At 29.6% G+C, this 9904-nt stretch overlaps 3 protein-coding genes and 1 long non-coding RNA gene across 8 annotated transcripts in view; 2 read left to right on the plus strand and 2 right to left on the minus strand.

Moving 5' to 3' along the window:
• The window catches only part of LOC124419580 (lipid droplet localized protein-like), a 2380-nt gene extending 358 nt beyond the window's left edge, over window positions 1–2022 (plus strand). Inside the window, exons 2-9 of one of the 5 annotated variants that reach the window (XR_006940698.1) lie at window positions 1–31; window positions 88–178; window positions 260–322; window positions 383–578; window positions 634–783; window positions 1052–1411; window positions 1666–1812; window positions 1932–2022. The exon at window positions 1–31 is cut by the window's left edge and continues 95 nt beyond it. Coding sequence is in view for 2 of the 5 variants with exons in the window: in XM_046949649.1 (XP_046805605.1) it covers window positions 1–31; window positions 88–322; window positions 383–578; window positions 634–783; window positions 1052–1411; window positions 1666–1762 (1069 nt within the window). In the remaining 3 variants the exon portion in view is untranslated. Of the gene's footprint in view, window positions 32–87; window positions 323–382; window positions 579–633; window positions 784–1051; window positions 1412–1665; window positions 1908–1931 lie in introns of those variants that run through there. The other 4 variants (XR_006940699.1, XR_006940697.1, XM_046949649.1 and 1 more) reach the window with 4 other exon arrangements.
• A 1608-nt stretch (window positions 2023–3630) lies between these two features.
• On the plus strand, window positions 3631–6744 carry LOC111680258 (iron-sulfur cluster assembly scaffold protein IscU). Its single transcript, XM_023441891.2, has 2 exons — window positions 3631–3867; window positions 6264–6744. Exons 1-2 carry the CDS (start codon window positions 3784–3786, stop codon window positions 6636–6638), a joined length of 459 nt encoding a protein of 152 aa, XP_023297659.1. The 5' UTR covers window positions 3631–3783; the 3' UTR covers window positions 6639–6744.
• On the minus strand, window positions 4419–5013 carry LOC124419459. Its single transcript, XR_006940624.1, has 2 exons — window positions 4716–5013; window positions 4419–4575 (listed from the first exon to the last, which is right to left on the minus strand). It is a non-coding gene; the product is annotated as an uncharacterized LOC124419459 (long non-coding RNA).
• A 246-nt stretch (window positions 6745–6990) lies between the features above and the next one.
• Window positions 6991–9317, minus strand: LOC111680259 (vasotab). Its single transcript, XM_023441892.2, has 3 exons — window positions 9160–9317; window positions 7223–7411; window positions 6991–7155 (listed from the first exon to the last, which is right to left on the minus strand). Exons 1-3 carry the CDS (start codon window positions 9185–9187, stop codon window positions 7097–7099), a joined length of 276 nt encoding a protein of 91 aa, XP_023297660.1. The 5' UTR covers window positions 9188–9317; the 3' UTR covers window positions 6991–7096.
• Between the last annotated feature and the right edge of the window lie 587 nt (window positions 9318–9904).

Raw genomic sequence — 9904 nt, forward strand, 5'->3', positions numbered from 1 at the left:
GAAACTGGAAATTTTAGCAGCGAAATGCAAGGTAAATAGTTATTAAAAAGAAATAAAATATAATTATTAAATTAAGAATTATTTTAGATTCTAGTAAATTGTTGTGGACCTTATCAATTGTTAGGGGAAAATATTTTGAGCACTTGCATCATGCAGCGTACCCATTATGTGGATATGTGTAATGATCCTTATTTTAATGAACTAATGGTACTTAAATATCATGAAAAAGCTTTAGAACATGAGGTATTTGTCATTTCAGCCTGTGGTTTTCATAGTTTGCCCTTAGAATTGGCTTTAAATTATGTGCGGCAACATTTTAAGGGTAATATTTTAAGTGGTAATTTATATTTAAAGAAATTTATTTTTAAATCTTATTTTTAAGGTACTGTAAATAGTGTCGATGCTTTTATGCGTTATAATTTTGGTTATTATTTTTATTTTCCTCTCTATCCGCTATGGACTTCTAACGCTTGGTTAAGTTTATTATGGTCTTGTGTAAAATTTCCAGATTTATCATTGTTAAGAGATGAATTATGGCAGGATTTTATGCCTCATTTATGGCCAAGGCATCGCATAGAGTAAGATGAACAAATTTGCAATTAATTTTTTTTTCAAATAGGCTTTTTTCCTTAGAGAGCTTTCGCAACGCTCTAACTATCATGAAGAGGGAGTTATGGTAAATTTTCCATTTATAGATCAGCAATGTATAGAAAGATCACAATATTTATGGTTTGCAAGGAATAAGAGAAGACCTATTCAGTTTTGTAAATATATAGAATTTCCGTAAGTAAATACTCCCAAAAGAACCTTTTTATAATAAAACATGTAAATAAAGAGTGAATTATTGGCTCATTTATCTATCTATTTATCTATCTATCTATCTATCTATCTATCTATCTATCTATCTATCTATCTATCTATCTATCCATCTATCTATCTATCTATCTATCTATCTATCTATCTATCTATCTATCTATCTATCTATCTATCTATCTATCTATCTATCTATCTATCTATCTATCTATCTATCTATCTATCTATCTGTTTTAAGTTCCTACTTCTGGGCGGTACTTTTTATCATTTGGTGTCTCATTATATCCCTTCTGACGCAATTCAATAGAATACGTACTATAATGCAAAATTATCCCAAAATATTTTCCATTGGCATGTTTTCGCACAAAGGCCCAAACTATTATCTCTTGGAAATGTCTTCGTATAAAATGAAATTGCAAGCCAAAGGTTGGTCAACTTCGACTTCGTATCCAAAATTACATATAAGTGATAATACTATAGTTGATCGTCAACTAAATATTGAAATAAGTGGTGAGAATCCTTTTTATGGCTGCGGTTGTGTTTGCCTGCTATTGAGCGCTTTAACTATACTGGAGGAAGGAAATAAAATGCCGGAAAGGTAAGTTGTTATATGTTTGAATAAGAATGGAGGAACAACTCATTCTAGAATGCTTAAATTAAGCTATTACTAGTTTGATTTTAGAACTGGCTTTATAAAATAGACTTAAGTTTTATAGAACAGGATTTTTCAAATTAAAAACTTCGGTTCCTCAATCTACGAGCTTTTTGAAACAAGACTATGATTACGAAATGGTTTTATCTGCTATAAAACTAGTTCCTTAAAAATTTTTTAATGTTTTATTTTTCTTTTAGAGGAGGAGTATTACCACCTGGTTATGCCTTTTACAATACCAATATTTTACATAAATTTAAAAATTTTTCAAATTATTTGCGCATCAAAGTTTTATAAATGTTTAAAAAGAAAATCACGACCATTGAAAACCCTATATTTAATAAAGAGTTACCGTCTTATGCAAAAAAGATTATTAAGTTAACAATGGTTGTTAAAACCTGTTTTTATATGGAAAAAGTGTGCAGTAAACCATTGTTAACTTTAATAATCGTTTTTGCATAAGGCGGTTTATATTTAACTAGATTTTTAAATTTCATTACATATTAACTATTAATTACAATTGATACTAATAAACATTGGCTAATTTATTTTAAAAACTATTATTACAATCATTTATGCAGCACAATAATTTGCGGAAATTTAACAACTTTGTACTTACCTTCATAACATCCTGCTACATGCTGATGTATTGTTATAATTGGAGATTCAGCTGACATTTCCATAATATGTTTCCAAATGTATCTTGCACTATTTTCCTTATTAAATCGTGGCCAATTGAAAGAATAAGATAGGAATTTTTATTTTCAAGCTTAAGTCTTTGGTCAATTTGTTTTTATTTGTACAATTTATTTGTTTTATCACTATTTATGATTTATCACTATTTTAGACATTTGTCTAATTCATTTTAACTATTTTAAACATTTTTCTCTTAAATTTTCACTTTTTTTAAACACTTTTTTCTTAAATTTTCATTATTTGAAGCATTTTGTAGTTTTTTTACGCTTTTTTACAATCACTTACACTTACAATCACTTGTTTACTGTAAACTTTCGCGCGAAAAAAAGCTTAAAAAAATTGACAGCTTTATTTAAAATTTTATATCTGGCAACTCTTCTTACAAATATTCAACTGTTTTTTTTCTTGCAATTTAATGACCGATTTGGTTATAGGGTTCTATAAATCGACTTTCGAATAATCGAACAATCGACTTTTTGTCGAAAAAAGTCGAAGTCGACTATTTTATTCCAAAAAAGTCGATAACTCGACTATCGTATATAAAAAAAGTCGAAAAGTCGACTTTGTAAATAAAAGTCGAAAAGTCGGAAAGTCAAAAAAAGTCGAAAAGTCGGAAAAAGTCGAAAAGAAATCGAAAAGCCGGAAAAGTCGAAAAAAAATGGAAAAAAGTCGAAAAGTCGGAAAAAGTAGGAAAAAGTCCAAAATAGTCGGAAAAAGACGAAAATAGTCGAAGAAAAGTCGGAAAAAGACGAAAATAGAAAGAATTGACTTCTTTCTATTTTCGTCTTTTTCCGAAAAACTCCAAAAATTGCAACAAATAGAAAAAATATAAATAAATTTTTTTTATTAATAATAATAAATAATAATAATTATAATTATAATAATATAATGTTAAATGGCAACATTATAAATTTGCGCTTCCGGCTTCGGAAAAAGTCGAAAATAGTCGGAAAAAGTCGAAAAGTCGAAAAAAGTCGAAAAAAGTCGGAAAAAGTCGAAAAAGTCGAAAAGTGGAAAAAAGTCGGAAAGTCGAAAAGTTGGAAAAAGTCGAAAAGTCGACTATTTATAAAATATTAAAAGTCGAAAAATCGACTTTTAATTAAATGAAAAAAGTCGAAAAATCGACTTTTAACTAAATGCAAAAAGTCGAAAGTCGAAAAGTCGACTTTTCGTTTCAACTATAGAACCCTAATTGGTTATTATTTAGATTTCTATGTGTTTCTTATATAATAATTGTTAAAAAGTGAATTTATAGAACCCTAGTATCAATCGTGATTCCTGATTTACTATTTACTAAAAACCCAAAAAGTTTACCAACAAATATGGAAGTTTTTTTATATAATATCAAGTATACAGTACTTTTTATCGCAGACACTCACCTATATTGCTAGATAATACTTTTTTATACAACTCTGCATAACAGCTGTTTCATACTGCGAAATTAAACAAAACGCAATTAGAAAATTCTGACAGTTTGCACAGAATAAAAATAAAAGTGAAAGAAAATATCTTGTGTGCGCGTAACAAATTTCTCTAATTGAAGAAGAAAATTTTGTAATTTCACAACAATTTTTTTTATTAAATAATAACCACTTGGAAAATATTAACAAAACCTTTGGAAAATGTCCCTAACCAGAGCCTCACGTTTATTGCAAAGTCAATTGAAACGTGTACAAAGTGTCCCAGCCGCTTTCTATCATGAAAATGTAAGTAGAAAATTCTAATAATTTCCTTAAACGAAAACGAACCCCTTTATTGTGTTTGATGACATGATGGAGCCCTAAAACACAGCGCAATTAACTATATATATTATAGTTTTGAGCTTATATTTTCAAGGTCTTTGTCAAAATGTTTGTCTGTCTGTAGATATCATTACGAGTATAAGCAAGTTGCTCCAACAAATTTAATACTTAGTGTGGACACACATGTTTTTGTTTATGAAATTTAAAGGTTTTGTAGCCGGTAGTGTTTGTTAGAGTGTTAATTAAGGGTTTATTTTTGTTTTTAAGGAAATTTTCAATTTGGCAAACTGACAAAATTGTTTGTTTAGTTTGTATTTCTTAAAATAACAAAAAAATTTCCATTGCTGATTGTTGAATAATTTCGCAATAATTAATTTTTATACAAAATTTTTGTTCTTTTTACTTCCACTATGTTAGAATCATTTTGTCTGCAGAGAATAATGAACTTTGTGACAATTCTTATTTAAAATGTAAAATTAAAATGAAAACAAAGTAATGGTGATAAAAACATTCTATTATCATTTAAAAGAAATTGCATTTATTATTAAAATGTGTCTACTCTCTGGGGTAGCCTGCAGATTAATCAATGGTCTAGGTTAGGTTATGTTATGCAGACTGTACACTACAAAGAGTATAGCTTTACATGGGTCCAATTTGGTCCCTTTGTAATATCTGTAAAGAAGACAAGATACGTAAAGAGAAGAAAGCGATAGAGACAGCAATGATAGTATTAGGAAATAAAGAATAAACTGAAGTAGATAGAATTGATAGGGAAAACCTTTCCACCATTTCCTTGGGTGTATAGTCAATACCTATCCTTTGTAAAGCTTCATCCAAATGTTTCACCTTCTTTCGTTTTTTTTGTGCTTTTCTTATCTTCCTCTTTGCCAGAACTTTCTGCTACCACTAAAAGTGCAACATTTTTATCCATTTACTGGTGCTGTTGCTTCCGGTCATCCTCTGAGTCATCATTTTCTTCTAGAATTTTTGCTTCTTTTTTGCCAGTTTCCAAATTGATTCTTATATGTAAGCCGGCCGGTACACCTTGTTATGCAGAATGTACTCTACAACGAGTATAACTTTACTTGGGTCCAATTTGGTCCCTTTGTAATATCTGAAAAGAAGACAAGATGCGTAAAGAGAAGAAAGCGATAGAGACAGCAATGATAGTACTAAGAAATGAAGAATAAACTGAAGTAGGAAAAACATAATGTGTGTTTAATTACACACCCATTTAGACGTTCAGGTTGAACAGTTGATAGATCAGAAAAGTATGCCGGCCCTATTGTCTGATAACTTGAATCGATTCAAGGGCCGGACAGTTACACAGAAGATGAGTAATTGTTTCCTCTTCTTCTACTTCATTTTGGCAACTCATACAGAAATCATTGTATGAAAGAATGGTTTCCAATCTTGGAATAATCAGTAAGAACTGATAATAGAGTGCTCAGATGAGTTCTGCTAAGCCTTAATATGTATAATGTTTTATGAGAATCCATATAGGGCCAAAGCATCTTAGCAGTCTGGAGACCACTGGTCTTGATCTAAACAGAAACAAATGTTATGTATTTGTTTCTTAATGACAGCTAGGGGGACGCCGCAGAATTGAGTCAAGTGTCTAGTCTCTTCACTATTCCATAGAATATGACATGTGGCTAGAATGTGGATTAGTTGATGAAATAGAATATTGTCTAACCATTGGACTAGTCTATAGACTACATAATAAACTAGTCCGTTGATATGTTTATTGAATGGTCTATTGACTAGCCTAATAATTTTAAAATATTGAAGAGTTCCGAAGTGGTATACTTCGGAATACTAAGAACTAATATTTAAAATTGCCTGAAGATGGTCTTCAGGCAATTGGTCTATTGACCAGAGGATTGACTATTAAATAGTCCAGACTTTGGCTAAAGTATTGGCTAATCTGCTGTCTAGAATGTGGACTAGTAGTCGATGGATAAGACTATTGACTAGTCGATAAACTAGTCTATTAACAAATTAATGTTCTAGTCTTTTGACATGTTTATTGACTGGACTAACTTAATTAACTTTATAGCTAAATCTATGTTATAGAAAAGCTCTTAATGAGTGGAGAGAGTATTGCAGTATTGCTGGTTATCAAAAATGTACAATACACCTGAATTTTTCCTTCTTACATCAAAACACCTCCTTTAAATTATTTCACATTACGCCACTGCTCTATTCAATTAAGTTTTTGCTTACTTAATATTACACTCAAACTTCTTATCAGCTGGCGTGCTCTAGACCACGATAATAATATTACTCTTGTCTACAACTACTTTACATAAATATTATTTAAATAATTTGTTAATAATTGTGATTTGTTTACGTTTCAGGTGGTTGAACACTACGAAAATCCCCGTAATGTTGGCTCTTTAGATAAAAAAGATTCCAGTGTTGGTACCGGTTTAGTGGGTGCCCCCGCCTGTGGTGATGTCATGAAATTACAAATTAAAGTCGATGAAAATGGCAAAATTATTGATGCTAAATTCAAAACTTTTGGTTGTGGTTCAGCTATAGCCAGTAGTTCATTGGCTACCGAATGGGTTAAGGGTAAAACTATTGATGAGGCGGGTAAATTGAAGAATACCGATATTGCTAAGGAATTACGTTTGCCACCCGTCAAATTGCATTGCTCAATGTTGGCTGAGGATGCCATTAAAGCAGCATTGGCTGATTACAAAGTTAAGCAGCAAAAGAAGGACAAATAAGGAGATATCCTTTTGTTATTAAAAATCAAATAGTTGTTGCTAAACAAAAAGAAAATTTGTAGTTTTTTAGTCAAATAATATATGATAGTTTATTCCTAACACTTTATTCATTTTTATTTTATTTCTTTTGTTGTTTTGTTCTCTGAAAGCAGCTTTCTTGGAAAATTTTCAAATGATACTATTTAAGTTGAATATACATTAAGAAATTCTAAGTAAAGCTTAAGTCTGATATTTAGAAAGTAAAAAAGAAGTTTAAGTAAAGAATGTAGATGTCATATGTATATGCAAGTCCTTAAGTGATTTGCATACAATTAATGTTGAAAAAAAGGAAAAATATTAAAAAAAATCAATATATAGTATATAATGCTTTATTGTTAATAAAAACAAATACATATTCATATGTGAAAGTATAATGGTTTTAATGTCTACTCAATTAACAATTGTTTGTTGCTAAACAATTAAGACAAACGCACGCTAACATTGCCACCGCATTCACCTTTAGATTTCACTTCATATGCTGCAATGTTTAAATATTATTTTATTTAATTTTGTTATAATTTTACATTTTATTATTTAATACTTACGATCATCACCATGTTGACAGTTATAATTGGCCATAACACAATCACTGCCAAAAGTTAAAAGACGTTCCTTACTGCCATTTTTAGCTTTGGCACAGACGGGATCATATTTATCACCACAATCACGGGAACAGGCAGGTGCCTGTTTATTTTTAGCAGGGCTGGCTAAAACGACAGCGGCCAAACAAACAACTGAAATAAGAAAGGCAATGTTAAGATTTTGATATAAACTACAAATATATAAATTAGCTATTCATTTATCGAACTAAATATCTATTTAATTGCAATATATTATTAAATATATCTAATTCTTCACAACACTAAACAAAAGAAATTACACATCTATACAATTATCCATCTCTGTTTTAGTATTTAGTCGTTGTTTAAAACGAGTGTTTGTCGTTCATAAAAATGTCCTGCTTTTATCCATTTAAACTCTTTAAGAAACCTTCAGAATTTAACAAAAAGTAGTTTATAATAAAATTTTGAAAATAAACTACACATTTCGTTTATTCAATTAACAAAAAATATGAAATTTTGGCACTTTTCAAGCAAAATTAATATGTGTTATCTGTGTCAAATGCTTTGTTCAGCTTTTCGTTAAAATGGCCGCGCAAAGAGCTTACAAAAAAATACAAGTGTTGAAAAGTGGTTTTATAAAAAAATGTAAAACAGTGCTGTAAAGTCTTGTGGACTTTTAAGGAAACGAAAGTATGTGTTGAAAAGAGTTTTTAGTATATAATAACACATAAGGAAACAGGAATTGAATATGGTTACTTGCGGTTCAAAAGAATAAAGGAAGTCGGTAAATTTCAAAAATTATTACAAAATGCACATTTTGTTATGAACTATAACTAAACAAGAACTGATCTAGAACTGAAATAGAACTAAACTTGAACTGAACTAGAATTGAACTAAAATTGAACTAGACCTTAACTAGAACTGAACCAGAACAGAACTGAACTAAAACTGAACTGGAACTGTACTAGAACTGAACTAGAACTGAACTAGAACTGAACTAGAACTGAACTAGAACTGAACTAGAACTGAACTAGAACTAGAACTGAACTAGAACTGAACTAGAACTGAACTAGAACTGAACTAGAACTGAACTAGAACTGAACTAGAACTGAACTAGAACTGAACTAGAACTGAACTAGAACTGAACTAGAACTGAACTAGAACTGAACTAGAACTAAATTAGAACTGAACTAGAACTGAACTAGAACTGAACTAGAACTGAACTAGAACTGAACTAGAACTGAAGTAGAACTGAACTAGAACTGAACTAGAACTGAACTAGAACTGAACTAGAACTGAACTAGAACTGAACTAGAACTGAACTAGAACTGAACTAGAACTGAACTAGAACTGAACTAGAACTGAACAAGAATTGAACTAGAACTGAAGTAGAACTGGAATAGAACTGACCTAAACTGAAGTAGAACTGAACTAGAACTGAACTAGATCTGAACTGAACTAGAACTAAACTAGTACTAAACTAGAACGGAAATAGAACTGAACTAAAACTAAACTAGAACTGAACTGGAACTAGAACAGAAATACTGATGAACTAAATATATAGTAAATAATTAATTATTTAAGAACGATTTATTAGAACACAGGTTGTGTTATATGCTTCTAAAAACTTGACCCTCAACCTACGAATTTTCTGGATTTTGTAATAAACCTTCTACATAATGTATTTTGTATACAAAATAATATTGTTATTATATTATTCGTGGAAATACATAAATAATTTAACAATCACAATTAAATTTTTACGTAAAAAACACACACACTGTTATTTTTGTTTATGTATAATCGAAAACACTTTTTTGCAAATTAATTATTTAATTAAAAATTTCAATTAAAATAAATTAATATAGAACGAAAAAATCACAATAGCAATTAAAGCACAAATAAAAATAATCATTTACCCAATAAAACAGCAAAAGCAAAACGCATTTTTATTTATAAAAACAATATTATTTTTCTTCTTGCAAATCAAAACACTCAAATCTGGTTTAAGTTTTAAAATAAACTAAATCCAAAAGCAAAATAACAATCAGTTTTTATAACGCCGGTCATTCGATCGGTTTAACGAGAACTTGTCTATATTAATTGTAGAATGTGCCATTAAAAAACACACAATAATAAAAATAAAAAAGCTTTAAAGTGATTTGAATTCACACAAAAGATAATAATAAAAATTAAAAAAAAAAAAACTGTGATGGGCTTGAGGCAGATCGCTTTGTTGTTTCTAGTTGTTTGTTGTTGTTTTCTCATTTTATTTATGTTTTTACTTTACACCTACAGTCATTTATTTTTCCGTTACCCTTCGTCAAATCTTTCTCTCTTATTTTAATTGTTTAGTGTCCTATTTTTAAGTTTGACTACTGACACTTAAGTACATCTAAGCCTGGTTTAACAAACAATTTTTAATTACAACTTCGATACTTTTGTTTCACTTTTCTATTTTTTAATTAAACCAAGACCGATTTTTAACATCACAGGGTTTGTGTTCAAACTGGGTTAGTTAGTTGGTTGAGTAGTTAGTTAGTTTGCTAGCTAGTGACTTAGTTAGATAGATAGATAGATAGATAGATAGATAGATAGATAGATAGATAGATAGATAGATAGATAGATAGATAGATAGATAGATAGATAGATAGATAGATAGAT

Source organism: Lucilia cuprina, chromosome 4, assembly GCF_022045245.1.
Source record: "Lucilia cuprina isolate Lc7/37 chromosome 4, ASM2204524v1, whole genome shotgun sequence".
Taxonomy (NCBI): Eukaryota; Metazoa; Arthropoda; class Insecta; order Diptera; family Calliphoridae; genus Lucilia; species Lucilia cuprina.

Coding starts and splice junctions, on each gene's coding strand:
- LOC111680259 (XM_023441892.2), bottom strand. CDS start 9,187: ATGCGTTTTGCTTTTGCTGTTTTATTGG. Junction 7,412..9,159: donor TGCTTTTGCTGTTTTATTGG/GTAAATGATTAT, acceptor TTCTTATTTCAG/TTGTTTGTTTGGCCGCTGTC. Junction 7,156..7,222: donor CTGTCAACATGGTGATGATC/GTAAGTATTAAA, acceptor TAAACATTGCAG/CATATGAAGTGAAATCTAAA.
- LOC111680258 (XM_023441891.2), top strand. CDS start 3,784: ATGTCCCTAACCAGAGCCTCACGTTTATTGCAAAGTCAATTGAAACGT. Junction 3,868..6,263: donor CCGCTTTCTATCATGAAAAT/GTAAGTAGAAAA, acceptor TTTACGTTTCAG/GTGGTTGAACACTACGAAAA.